Below are 13,194 nucleotides of genomic sequence, written 5' to 3'. Positions count from 1 at the left end.
TTTATGTCCAGCAGGAGAACACCAGGGCTTAGCTGGGACTGCCAGGCCAGCTCCTAGCAACAACAGGGCCAGCTGGGAACGCCAGGCTAGCTCCTGTCTCTCTCTCAAAGGTCAAGTTCAACCCTAACCAGATGGCGGAGGACACTGTGAGGGCTGGGCAGGGCTTGCAAGACTCACTGCTGCGTGCTCGGTGCCTGGCACAGGACCTGGCCCTCAGTGGTCACGCAGAAAGGCGCTGTGCTGTTAACCAAGCTGTCAGGGGCAGCGTGGGCTCAAAAGAAGGGATCTAGCCACTCCTGCGGCAGCAGCAGGCTCTCCAGCCCAAGACCCCCCTTCCCTCTGCAGGCCTTGGGCTCGGCTTGGACTTTTTTCTGCTGCAGGAACAGTGTCCCTAGTTAGGGGGTGGGGGCACACAGACACCTGTGCCCAAGTCTTAAGCAAGGAGGGCTGTGGTCAGATGTGGGGGTTAAAGTCTCTCGAGATGTTGTCGGGAAGGCAGACCCGGGGGAGGCAGAGTTTGGGGTCCCGGACTTAGAGAGGGGAAGCGGGCTGCCTATGGAAGGGGCTGTGGGCCAGGAGGTAGTGGATAGATTCGACATTTTGGTGCATGGGGAGACAAAGAGGTGAGCACCATGCCCAGATCTGTGACTGGGTGGCTCAGTGACTGGCAGGGCTGCTCTGAGATGGGAACACGGGAGAAAAAGATGTTCGAGGATGATGCTTAAGTCCACTGGGACATGCTGAGGGTGGGGATGGGGTTGGTGGGATTTGCAGGGAAAGTGTCCAGGGGGCAGATAGGTTAGGAGTCAGGTCACTATTTAAAGAGGCATGAGGGAGAGGCCAGTGGCGAGGGGCCCAGGGAAGTCGGAAAAGTGGATGGTTTCTCAGGATAGTGCGGATGGAGTGTGAGCACAGAGCTTTGGGTGAGGAGCTGAGCCCTGCCGGCTACGGCACTGATTGAGAACTTGAGAACTTGTCTTGTGCCAGGCTGTGGGAACATAGCTGTGACCAAGACATATCAAAGTCCTCACATTCTGATGAGAGACAACTAGGCAACTAGATAAAGAAGCAATATAGTTAATGTTAGATAATATTCCAAGCTAAGGAGAAAAATAAGGCAGCAGGAAATGTGGGAAGTGCCCAGGAGGGTGTGATGGGGCAGTCCCATGAGAAGATGATGTTCCAGTAAACAGGAGGAAGAGGTGAGGGAGGGAGCCATGTGGGAATCTGGAGGGAGAGATTCTTGGAAGAGGGCACAGCCAATGCAAAGGCCCTGGGGGCAGGAGTGTACTATAACTTTAAGGACCAGGAGGAAGGCAGTGTGGTTGGAAAGAAGGGAGTGAGACACTAAGAGTCATACAAGTTGAAATAAAGGGGAAATATTTTCCAAAAGGCAAGCAGTCAACATCATTAGTCATGAGGGAAATAAAAAGCAAGGCAATAGGAGATATCCACCTAGCAGGATGGCCATAGTAATAGTAACGAAGCAAAATAAAAGTGTTGGCAAGAGGGGCACCTGGGTGGCTCGGTCGGTTGAGCATCTGCCTTCAGTTCAGGTCATGATTCTGGGGTCCTGGGATCAAGCCCTGTGTCAGATTCTCTGCTCAGCAGGGGGAGCCTGCTGCTCCCTCTCCACCTGCTGCTCCCCCTTGCTCCCTCTCTCCTCTCAAATAAATAAATAAATGAAAAACTAAAAAACAAAGTGTCAAGAATGTGGAGAATGTTGTGCATTGCTGGTGGGAATGTAAAGTGGTGCAGCCAATGTGGAAAACAGTCTGGTGGTTCCTCAAAAAATCAAACACAGACCACTGTATGACTCAGTCATTCCACCCCTGGGTGTTTACCCAAAGGAACTGAAGTTGAAGGAAGATACACACAGACCCATGTTCATAGCTGCATCATTCAGTCTCCAAAATGTGGAAATGGCCCAAGGATCCATCAATGGCTGAATGGATAAACGAGATGCGGTAGGTCCATACAAGGGAATATTATGCAGCTGCAAAAAGAATGAAGTATTGATATAAAAAAAGCTGCAATGTGGATGAACGTCAGAAACATGAAGCTAGGGGCACCCAGGTGGCTCAGTGGTTGAGCATCTGCCTTTGACTCAGGTCGTGATCCTGGGGTCCTGGGATCAAGTCCTGCATCAGCCCCTCACAGGGAGCCTGCTTCTCCTTCTGCCTGGGTCTCTGCCAGTCTCTCTGTGTATCTCTCATGAATAAATAAATAAAATCTTAAAAAAAAAGAAAAAGAAAAAGAAACGATGCTAAGCCAGACACAAATGGTCACATATTGCAGTATCCCAGTTATATGAAATATCCAGAATAGGTAAACCCATAGAGACAAAGCAGATGGGGGTGGGGTAGGAAGGACTAGATTTACTGCTTGCCAGAGTTACAGGGTCTTCTCCGAGGATGATGAAATGTTTTGAAGCTAGCAAGGGGTGATGTTCTTACCTGCAGGTGTCCTAAATGTCATTGCACCATACATCTTAGAAAGGTGCCTCATATGTGAATTTTACGATTTGGAAGAAAAAAAAAAAAAAAGGGAACGGGTCATGTTAACTTCTTGAAAAATCTCACTTGACTTTTTAAACATTTTATTTATTTATTTGACAGAGAGCGCACCACTCATGGATGGGCAGGGCAGACTTCCCGGTGAGCTGGGAGCAGGATGCCAGGCTCCATCCCAGGACCCCGGGATCATGACCTGAGCTGCAGGCAGGCGCTTAAAACCCACTGAGCCACCAGGCACCCCGCATCTGACTTTCGGATGAAATCATACATGCCTGTTGCACAAAGTTATACGAGATGCTGCTGGTTGTTAACTACACTTACTGTAATCGTTTCATGCTATCTGTGAGTCAGACTTTTGTGCTATGCACCTGAAATTCATACAGGACGTACACATCAATTATCTCGCAATAAATCGGGGTCGGGGGGGAGCTACAAACTGGTACAAAGGGGCACCTGGGTGGCTCAGTGGTTGGGCGCCGGCAGGGTCCTGGGATCGAGTCCTGCTTCTCCCTCTGCCTCGGTGTCTCATGAATGCATGAAAAAACAAAAACAAAACCTGGTACAAAGGTGAACAACTTAATATCCCTCTTCCCAGCCGCGCAGTTAGCTACCCTCTCCGGCGCAGCCCCAGTTACCGGGCTCTCGCCTATTCTAGAACGAGTCTAGGAGTTGCCTTAACTTTCCAAAAAGGCCTTGTACATGCTCACTAGAGCCGAGCAGACAGGTTGGTTGGTGCTTCCGCCCGGCCATTACTTTTGTGGGTGGACGGTTAACGCTGAAAAGACGACCGGTGGCGGGGCCGAGGGCCGTCCGGGTGTCCAGGCCCGGGGAGCGCACACGCGGCGGCCAGCCCGCTGCGAGCCGCCGCTGCGGGGACAAAGGGTCGCGACCGCGCCTGCGCACAGCTTTCCCGGGGGGGGGCGTGGCCTCGCCCCTCGCCCCGCCCCCCGGCGCTGCGCGCTGACGTCACGGCGGAGTTGCCATGGCGGCGCTGAGCGGCCTGGCGTCGGCGCTGGAGTCGTACAGGGGCCGGGACCGCCTGGTGAGGCTGGGGCGGAGCGCGGCCGGAGGTCCCCGCGCGGGGCCTGAGCTCGGAGACGGGACGCGGCGGCCAGAGAGGGCGGGGTCGCCCAGGATCACCCCGCGCAGAGGCGCGCCCCCGGCTGGGCTCCGACCCTGTCCCCGAGCGGTGGACATAGGCTGTTTCTGGTCACCCTCCGGGGCTGGGTGTTGTCGATACCAACCGGATCCGCACGTTTGGACATTCGGGATCCGACCAGCCCACCGAAGACGGGCACGGGGCTGTCCCAGTCAGTGTGGCAGGGCTCCCCCATGGCTGCACATTGAGGTGGCGACCGGATCCCCCGTGACTGGGCACTTAGGTTGTTACCGCGCTCCCTGGCTGGACATTTACAGGCCGCCCGGATCGTGTCTGAACATTTAGGATCTGACCAGGCCGCTGGAGTTGGTCCCCGGGTTGTCCCTAGCGATCTTATACGGGGATCTAGGATTTTGTAGGCCCTTCCCATTATGGCTGGAAGGCCCTTGAAGGCGGACTCTCAGCTTGTTCCTACATAAGCTGCTGTTTTCTTTTTTTTTTTAATTTTTATTTATTTATGATAGTCACAGAGAGAGAGAGGCAGAGACACAGGCAGAGGGAGAAGCAGGCTCCATGCACCGGGAGCCCGATGTGGGACTTGATCCCGGGACTCCAGGATCGCGCCCTGGGCCAAAGGCAGGCGCTAAACCGCTGAGCCACCCAGGGATTCCCTTTTTTAAGATTTTATTTATTTATTCATGAGAGACACACACAGAGAGAGGCAGAGTCACAGGCAGAGGGAGAAGCAGGCTTCCTGCAGGGAGCCCAATGCAGGACTCCATCCCAGGACCCCGAGATTGAGACCTAAGCCAAAGGCAGACGGTCAACCACTGAGCCACCGGGGCGTCCCTGGGCATTCAGGCTTTAATAAATTCCCAAGCTGTACATTTAAATTGCAGAGTTTCGCTATTACAGAGGGACCGAAAAGAAATTATAAGTGAAAATCATATGTAAAACAACAGGAAGAAGCGATTTCTGGAAAGCAGATGAACTAAGGATGTGAGGGCGGTGAAGGTGACCCAGTTCCCAATGCCCCAAATCACCCGCTGGGTGGGTTCCTTCTCACTGAAGTAATTCAAGCAGGTTACCTTTTTTGCCCACTGGGCTGAGGCCTCATCACTTCTCCATTCCCCAGCCCAGCTACAGGCTTTGGTCCAGCTGCGTAGGTGCAAATATACACGTCCACCTCGTCCTCCTGCCTGCTGGGAAAAGGAGGACCCAGGAGGTGGGACATGGTTTCATTTTCTTGCCTCCGGCACATCTGTCTCCAAAGGCTGTGCCCCTCAGGGACAAAGGCCAGCACTCCTTTGGAGTCCCCACAGGGACTTTTGCACAATGAGGTCATGTTTCTCCATGTGTCCCACCTGCAAGTATCTCTTTAAACTTTCAGCTTTTGTTTTTTAAATTTATATATATTTTAAGATTTTATTTATTTATTCATGAGAGACACACAGAGAGAGAGGCAGAGACACAGGCAGAGGGAGAAGCAGGCTCCCTGCAGGGAACCCGATGTGGGACTCGATCTCGAGACCCTGGGATCATGACCTGAGCCAAAGGCAGACGGTCAACTGCCGAGCCACCCAGGCGCCACTAAGCTTTCAGCGTTTATTGGAAGTTTGTTGATCTAGCCTGCACACCCCGTACCCCACTTGACCCCCAGCGGACCCACGGCCACGTGGGGGCCGACCCGGCTCAGCCCAGGAGCCCGGCCCTGCTGACTGCCTCTGGTCTCCCGCAGATCCGAACACTGGGCTACTGCTGCCAGCTGGTTGGCGGGGTCCTGGTGGAACAGTGTCCAGCCCGGTCAGAAGTGGGGACGCGCCTGCTCACACTGTCCTCCGAGCTCAGCCACTGCAGGACTGTCCTGCGACTCTTTGACGACGTGGCCATGTTTATCTACACGAAGCAGTATGGCCTGGGGCCAGAGGTAACGGGGTGCGGGGGGCCGTAGAGAGGGTGGCACAGGCTCGGGGCGACCAGCCTTTAATGGAGATGTCTAAAGGCAACTGTGTGGACAGATTTATTATTATTATTATTTTTTTTAAGATTATTTATTTATTTATTTATTTATGATAGAGAGAGAGGCAGAGACACAGGCAGGGGGAGAAGCAGGCTCCATGCAGGGAGCCCAATATGGGACTCGATCCAGGAACTCCAGGGTCGCACCCTGGGCCAAAGGCAGGCGCTGAACCGCTGAGCCACCCAGGGATCCCCCAGATTTATTATTTTTAAGAATTTTGCTTGCTTTTTGTGAGATGATCCGATGTGCTCCTTTGAATTTAAATGAACAATTAGCTGATGTGTTCACGCCTTCCAAGGGCTGTATAATTAAAAAGTCTCCCTCCTTTCTGATCCCCTCACCCCGTTGTCCTCTCCAGAGGCAGCTACTCTTGTCAGCTTTCTGGGATCCCTTCACACGCTCTACACGCACAGACAATCCCACGGTTCACATAAGTAGCTTTGTGCCACGGCCACTGTCCGACCACTTGCTTTTTTCCTCCTAACCAAGCCCCGCTTGGAGGTCGCTCCATGTTAGTGCAAACCGAGCTCCTTCCTTCTTTGCGGCCACACGGTATAGATACTCTGCTCCATAGCTGGATGCTGCTTTATTTAGCTGATCCCCGCTGGCGGACGTGTAGATGCTGCTGTTCCGACAGCGCTACAGCATTCCACAGGAATGCCAGTGGGTCTAGGGCCAGTACTCCTTTCCAGGGGCGGTCCTCCTCCCTGCCAGGGACATTTCCCCAGGGGCTGGGCTCACAAGCTGCCCTGGGCCAGCCTGGCCAAGTGATGCCCCTCCCTGGGCTGCCCTGCGTGTCTCCCCATCCCTTCTATGAGCCACTCAGGTTCAAATGCACCCACCTCTCTTCCACTCCGGAGCCCATGGCCCAGTCACCTCAATCTCAAGTGCTTTCTGGACCTTCCTCCTGTTTTTTTTTTTTTTTTTTTGTGTGTGTGTGTGTGTGTGTGTGTTTAAGATTTTATTTATTCACGAGAGACACAGAAAGAGGCAGAGACACAGGCAGAGGGAGAAGCAGGCTTTTCTCAGGGAACCTGACTTGGGACTCGATCCCAGGACCCCGGGATCATGACCTGAGCCAAAGGCAGACAGACGCTCAACCAGTGAGCCAGCCAGGTGTCCCCTTCCTCCTGTTTTGACGCCCATCTCCTACCCTCTTTGTTTAGGGCACTCTTCCTGTGTGTCCCCCAGAGGACCCCTCCCTGAATCAACATCTCTGGGTCCCTAGACAAGAGGCGGGGATCCTCTGCACCTTGTCTATCCCTTGGCCAGAACAAGAACTCCTTTTGTTGGGTCCAGTGTTTATGAGTCTGTGAGCATCTCCTCCTCCCCAGTAGGGCCTCGGCCTTGCTGCTTGTCTGGAGACATGGGTGGAATGAGGAAATGTGGGGGTGGGGGGTGGTGCTGCTGTGGGGAGGGCCCTGTTTTCATGGACAATGAAATATGCCACCGCACCAGAAGGTCCCAGGCAGGATGGGGGAGCTGGCGTGGGGTTCAGAGCCCAGAGGGAGGCAGGATCACAGCTGACTCGTAGGAAGGGGCCTCAGGAAGGGGTTCCTGGGAAGATGAAGAGGAGAGGGAGGGGAATGGCAGGCAGCGAGGATGAGGAGGCTGAAGGCAGGGAAGTGAAGGATACATGCGGGACACCCCCAGCTTGGAGGCCTCGAGGGGGTGGGGTCCTGAGGGCAGGGCCCAGGAATGCAGCCTGGGCACCAGGCTCCTGTAGCCTCACCTGGCCCTGCCCCGCTGGATACAGGCGGTGGCTCAGAACTCAGGGGCGAGGGCTTGGCTTCTGCTTTTTGCAGGCCTGAGGCCTGTCCCCGTAGGAGGGGGGCAGGTGGCAGGCTCCCCCAAACACCTCAGTGTGCCGGTTCGGGGGCCGGTGCCTGTGTGCGGAGACGGCGACCCCTCTCTGGTTTGGGAGGTGCCCACTTCCTGGGGGCCCTGCCCTGTGGGGTCAGGGTGCTCTGCACGAGTCCTGAGCCAGGGAGCCTGGCCTGGAGACCCGAGCGCAGGACACGGAAGGCCCTGATGCCGGGCCACCCGAGGGGTCCTACCTGGGAATTAGCTGAGGCCGGGGCGGACTCGGGACCTAGTGAGCCAGAGCCCCTTCGGGGGGCGGGGGGCCTGCCGGGCGGGACGTTGCCCCGTGATGGCCGTCTGGCTCGGTCTGGGTCCTGCAGGAGGAAGACAGCTTTGTCCGCTGCGTCTCCGTCCTGGGCAACGTGGCCGACCAGCTCTACTACCCCTGTGAGCACATTGCCTGGGCTGCTGATGCCAACATCCTCTGCGTGGACTCCGCCCGGTGGTGGACGCTGAGCACAGCCTTCTGGGGCCTGTCCCTGCTGCTGGGCATTGCCAGGTAAGTGGCCTGAACGCCCGCCAGCAGGCCCAGGGGTCACCAAGACCTGGGTGGAGGGGCCGACAGGCTGGAGGCAGGTGGGTCTTTGCTTCTTCCCTTAGCCTCCTCTTGGGCCCCCCCCTGCCCCACGCGGCTGCTGTGACAGGTTCCCACACCCCCGGTGGCTTTAAACAGCTCCCACTGACTGGCTCACAGTTCCAGGGGTTGAAGTCCAGTGTGGAGTCAAAATCCAGGGGAGGGCAGGGCTGTGCTGCTTTGGGAGCTCCAGGGTGGAACCTATTCCTGCCCTTTACTGCCTCTAGGCTTCTATTTTTTTTTTTTTAAGATTTTTATTTATTCATGAGACAGAGAGAGAGAGAGAGAGAGAGAGAGAGAGGGAGGCAGAGACACAGGCAGAGGGAGAAGCAGGCTTCATGCAGGGAGCTCAATGTGGGACTCAACCCTGGGTCTCCAGGATCACGCCCTGAGCCCAAGGCAGACGCTCAACTGCTGAGCCACCCAGGGGCCAGTTTCTAGAACTTTCAAATAATGGTTTCTTCCTGAACGTTTTCCTCTCTGTAAAATTTGCTGAGTGTGCTTGGAGTTCCCTGCCCAGAAAGCACAGGCCTCTCAGATCCCTGGAGGGAGGGAGCGGTGCCCAAGTCCACCGCCACTTGTCCCCAGGCCAGACACTGGTGTTTGGCCGTCCTGGTTTTCCCCAGCTACACTTGCCCTAATCACATTCTTATGGTTGATGGTCTGGGAGATGAACACACCCCAGAGTGGAAGATACAGACCACCTACAGTCCATCCCAGAGAACCCCTCTCCATACTCTGGTGATTGTTTCCAGCCTTCGAGGCTCCTTGGTCTACGCGCCCCTCCTGGCCTCAGCCTTCCCCATGAGCTCGGGGACACCGGGCTGGCTCACAGCCTCTCCTCAGAGGGCTGGGGACCTCTGGCCCCATGGCACTTCCCGTTCTGTTTTAGAGCAGCTTTGGTTTCATTTCTTTTTCTTTTTTCTTTTAAGATTTTATTTATTTATTCATGAGAGATGCACAGAGAGAGGCAGAGACACAGGAGGAGGGAGAAGCAGGCTCCATACAGGGAGCCCGACGCAGGACTCGATCCCGGGACTCCAGGATCACGCCCCGGGCTGAAGGCGGCGCCAAACCACTGAGCCACCAGGGCTGCCCTCATTTCTTTATCTAAAGATTTTTTATTTTTAAGTAATCTTTACACCCAATGTGAGGCTCAAACTCACAACCCCGAGATCGAGAGTTGCACACTCTACCGACTGAGCCGGCCAGGCGCCATGGTTCCATTAATTTTTTAAGATCAACTGTTTTTTAGAGTTTTCCGTTCACAGCACAACTGAACTGGAAGTAGAGTCTCTATAGCTTCCCACCCACCCCACGGCCCCTCCACTACCAGAATCCCCAGCAGTTGATGAACCTGCATCGATAAGTCAAGCACCCCAAGTCTGTGGATTGCTTTAGGATTCATCTCTGTGTTGCACATCTTGTGGGCTTGGACAGGTGTCAAATGAGACAGATCCTCTGTCATGGTCTCACGGGGTAGTGGCAGTGCCACCAAACCGTCTGTGCTCTGCCTTTTGCATCCATTTTTTAGAGCATGTGCTTTTCCCTCATTTCTCTTTTTGGTGTGAGCAAGTGGGGGTCCCGACCAGGTGTGTGTAAGACCCCAAGGTGCCTGAGAATCACCAGGGAGGTTGCCGAGATGAGATGCCCAGGAGCCTAGAGGTGTGGATCCTGCTAGTCTGGGGACCCGGGGCCCAGGAATTGGGGTTTTGCCCCTGCCTGCCAGGAGGCTCTGAAGCAGACCTGCTTACCTCACTGCAGGTGCTGACTTGTGGCCCAGACTCTGGGGACAGGTCACCTGGGCAGGTGCACATGCCTGGGTCCGATGTCAGGAGCACTGGATGCTTGGGGTACTGGGGGCTCAGTCGGTTAAGCATCTGCCTTCAGCTCAGGTCACGATCCCGGGGTCCTGGGATGGAGCCTGGCTCTTGTCTGGGCCCCTGATTGGCGGGGAGCCTGCTTCTCCCTCTCCTTCTGCCCCCCCCCCCCCCACCATGTGGACGTGCACGCCTGCGCAGGCTCTTTCAAATAAGTAAAATCTTAAAAAAAGCAGCACTGGATGCTTCCAGATATTGTGTGGACAGTCCAGGCAGGTCAGGGTGCAAAGTAGGAGTCCCCAGGAGCTTCTGAGGCACAGCCAGGGCTGGAGCTCTGAGAGGCGCGGGATGGTTGGAGCCACCCCGTGAGCTCAGCAAACTTTACAGGGAACCTGTGGCCCTGGTGGTGGGCGCCAGTGTCCCCTCAGGCTGGCCATGGGGCGCTCACCCCCACGCCCCCTCCCTGCTTTTCTTGCCTGTTGCAGGTCCCTGTGGCTGGTCCTGACGTTGAGACGGAGGCTGAGGAGCCCCGTGGTGGCCTTCACCAGGTAGGACCTCAGGGTAGCGCCCGGCAAAGGCTGGCTTCCTCGGACACGCTGGGGACCGTGTGGGTGTCCCTAGCTGGGGAGGGGCTTTGAGGTCTCACCAGTTACCAGCCTCGCCCCTGGGTGGGCCTGGGCGGGGGGGGGGGGGGGGGGCACCAATGCTAGGTCACAGGGCCTTACCACAGCTCCAGGGGCTGGCACAGATGGGGAAACCGAGGCCCTGTTAGCAGGAAGTGGCTGAGCCCACATGGCTGGGCCCCCAGCAAGGAGGATGATCAGGGTGGTTTCTTGAGGACTATGGACACTGTCACTGTTTCATCCTGGAAGGGGATGTGGGACAAAGCCGTGCCCACCGGCCAGCCACCCCCTCAGCTCCCTGCTTGTTTCCAGGGGCTGGGGTGTGGGTTCGAGACTTCCCATGCCAGTCTGCACCCTGCTCATGCCCTGGGTTCCCTCTGCGGGGTGTGACAGGGACTCCGTCCCCATGGCAGGGTCGGGGACGGCGGCCTCAGCCTCACCATTTCTCATTCATTGTGCTGTCGCCTCTTCCTGCCCGTTTGGGTGGCTGCCGTGTCCCCAGCTGTCTTCTCTTTGCTTCCACAGCCGGCTGCCCCGAAGCAAGCGGAAGGCCATGGAGGCCCAGGTCCGGTCAGAGGTGCTGGCTGTCCTGAGCAACCTGGCCGATCTGGCCAACGCCGTGCACTGGCTGCCTCGGGGCGTCCTGTGGGCCGGCCGCTTCCCCCCGTGGCTCGTGGGCCTCCTGGGCACCGTGTCCTCCCTCCTCAGCGTGTACCAGGCGGTCCAGGCCGGCGGCGGGGAGGCCGCCGCCACCCCCTGACGCGGCCCGGGCGGGGTGTGGGTGCGGCCGGAGCCCCGCCAGGGGGCCCCTTCCCACCAAGCAGCGGCCGCTCGAGTGGGGGACAGGGTCTGGAGCGGAGGGAAACCAGTGCCGGGTGTGGGGACGCGTAACCCAGAGAACGCTCGGGGCAGCCCTGGGCGCAGGCCCGGGGTGGGTGCCCTGGGTGCTGAGGGCCAGGCCTTCCCAACTCGGTTGGGGCTCGGAGGGGGGCTTCTCTCAGGGCCAGAGTAGGGGTCCCCAGGCCTCAGGTGCGGAGAAGGTGCTGCGGGCCTCAGCAGCACCCCGCCTGCCCACGTCTGCCTCAGGCGAGCCCGAGCCAGGGCGGCGTGCGCCAAGCGGGCCTTAGGAAAGCTGGATTGGTGACCGATTAAACAGGGTGCTGGGGCCAGACCAGGCCTGAGAGCGCATTTCTAAACTCACCGACCCCCACCCCCTCTCCCCCTCGGCGGCGCCCCTGTGCCCTTTGACAGGGGTGCAGGTGGGGCCTGTGGATGCGCTGGGCTGCCTGGAGACCGCACCTCCCCAGCCCGCCTTCTGGAACGTGCTGGGCCCAGTGGGTCCTCGGAGTCCAAGCACAGCCCGCTGGCCCGGGCAGCCTTCGGCCCGTCCCTCTGGGGCACACGGGGCCACGGGTGTACCTCCCACCGGCTGCGCCTGTGCCTGGTCCTCCCGGGCGGCTGAAGCAGCTCCCGCTGGGCCACAGCGTGGAGCCAGGGCCCGCCTGAGGGTTCCAAGGGTTCCAAGGTGGGGCCTGGCCACGAGGGCTCCCGGCTCCCACCCCACGGGGATCACGGCGGGAGGGGGTGGGTTGGTTTTCCAGGCTGACGTGTGTGGCCTCTGGTGGGTGTCTGCCGATGGTTGCCAGCCCACGCCTGCCCCTCTTGACGGGTCCTTGGACCCTCCACCTGAGTCCCAGCCAGAAAGCGGAGGGATCCCTTCCGTCCCGCAAGCACCAAGAGAGCCAACAAAAAAACGGCAGTTTGCAGCGCTCAAGGCTCAGCCCAAGGCTCACGCGACACCCACTAGGTCTTGTTTTACGAGGAAGGGATGCGGTGGGAAGAGCTGGGGTGGGGGGCCACTCAGGGTTAGCACGGGACGTGTTAGACCCCTCACTTGCCCTGGCTGGGTCAGTCTCCCCGCTGCCCTCTTAAAAGGGGGGGATGTGCTTGCCCTGGCCCTTCGCAGAGGCCCCCTTCCCAGCACTCGGGACACCGGGAGATCAGGATGGGGGTCGCAGCAGCACCTGCTTACCTGCTTGGAGACTCAGTGAATTAATGCTTGTGAGGAGTGTGTTTGGGGGGGAAGTCACTCGAACACCTGCATAGGTAACAGGTCAGGTCACAGGCCCCCGTCCCTGTGGGCTTGGGCAGAGCCAGATGCCAGGGCTCAGCTTGTGTGGGGACACACGGCTGGGCGGTGGAGAAGCCCCAGCCACGGTGTGGCCACACCCCTGCCCTATGCCCTTCCCTGGGAGCTGGGCCTGAAAGGGCTCCCCCAGGCCCCAGGGAGCACAGGCTGCAGCATACTGGGCTCTTTGGGGAGCAGGGAGAGCCTCCAGGGTGGGGAGGACTTAGTAGCACGCCCACACCTCCGCCTCGTGTGGAGGGCTGCTGCTTCTGGGGTCCACGGCTACCCTGGCGTCACCACTGCCTCCGACTTCGAGTGTCTGCATGCAGTCACCGTCTGGAGCTTCCTGAGGGAACCACAGCTGGCTCACGGGCCGGGCTCCTGGCAGATCCGCTCACTCACGACAGGCCTGGGGTGCTTGTCTTGGCTGGCGCCCAGCAGGAACAGGGGCACCATGCGGCTTGCCCAGGTGCCCCAGAGTCCCCACCCCAGCTGTGGGGCCGGGACAGCTGACGGGCTCCCTGCCTGGCTACGATGAGGGGAGTGTGTGG

At 58.0% G+C, this 13,194-nt stretch overlaps 1 protein-coding gene and 1 long non-coding RNA gene across 7 annotated transcripts; one reads left to right on the top strand and one right to left on the bottom strand.

Annotated features, from left to right (window-relative positions):
* Positions 1-1,707: 1,707 nt before the first annotated feature.
* On the bottom strand, positions 1,708-3,400 carry LOC112666452 (uncharacterized). Of its 2 annotated transcripts, none has more exons than XR_003140860.3 (2): positions 2,970-3,400; positions 1,708-1,996 (listed from the first exon to the last, which is right to left on the bottom strand). It is a non-coding gene; the product is annotated as an uncharacterized LOC112666452 (long non-coding RNA). The 2 variants fall into 2 exon arrangements; XR_003140859.3 differs by having other exon boundaries at positions 3,224-3,400.
* A 32-nt stretch (positions 3,401-3,432) lies between these two features.
* PEX11G (peroxisomal biogenesis factor 11 gamma) lies at positions 3,433-11,686 on the top strand. Of its 5 annotated transcripts, none has more exons than XM_025457406.3 (6): positions 3,471-3,558; positions 4,751-4,840; positions 5,354-5,542; positions 7,819-7,997; positions 10,378-10,440; positions 11,041-11,686. In XM_025457406.3, the coding sequence occupies exons 1-6, from the start codon at positions 3,499-3,501 to the stop codon at positions 11,273-11,275; spliced, it is 816 nt and encodes a 271-aa protein (XP_025313191.1). In that variant the 5' UTR covers positions 3,471-3,498; the 3' UTR covers positions 11,276-11,686. The 5 variants fall into 5 exon arrangements, with proteins under 5 accessions (XP_025313192.1, XP_025313191.1, XP_025313194.1 ...); XM_025457409.3 differs by lacking the exon at positions 3,471-3,558 and adding an exon at positions 3,580-3,864; XM_025457407.2 differs by lacking the exon at positions 4,751-4,840 and having other exon boundaries at positions 3,433-3,558.
* The last annotated feature ends 1,508 nt before the right edge of the window (positions 11,687-13,194 follow it).

This window comes from Canis lupus, chromosome 20 (assembly GCF_003254725.2).
Source record: "Canis lupus dingo isolate Sandy chromosome 20, ASM325472v2, whole genome shotgun sequence".
NCBI classification, from domain to species: Eukaryota; Metazoa; Chordata; class Mammalia; order Carnivora; family Canidae; genus Canis; species Canis lupus.
Note: the sequence above shows the minus strand (reverse complement) of the source record. Positions and strands in the feature narration are given on the sequence as shown.

Excerpts from the sequence above, each read along its gene's own strand:
- PEX11G (XM_025457406.3), top strand. The coding sequence starts at position 3,499 with ATGGCGGCGCTGAGCGGCCTGGCGTCGGCGCTGGAGTCGTACAGGGGC. Across the intron at positions 3,559-4,750 it reads ACAGGGGCCGGGACCGCCTG|CCCAGCTACAGGCTTTGGTC; the intron begins GTGAGGCTGGGG and ends TCCATTCCCCAG. Across the intron at positions 4,841-5,353 it reads GGAAAAGGAGGACCCAGGAG|ATCCGAACACTGGGCTACTG; the intron begins GTGGGACATGGT and ends GGTCTCCCGCAG.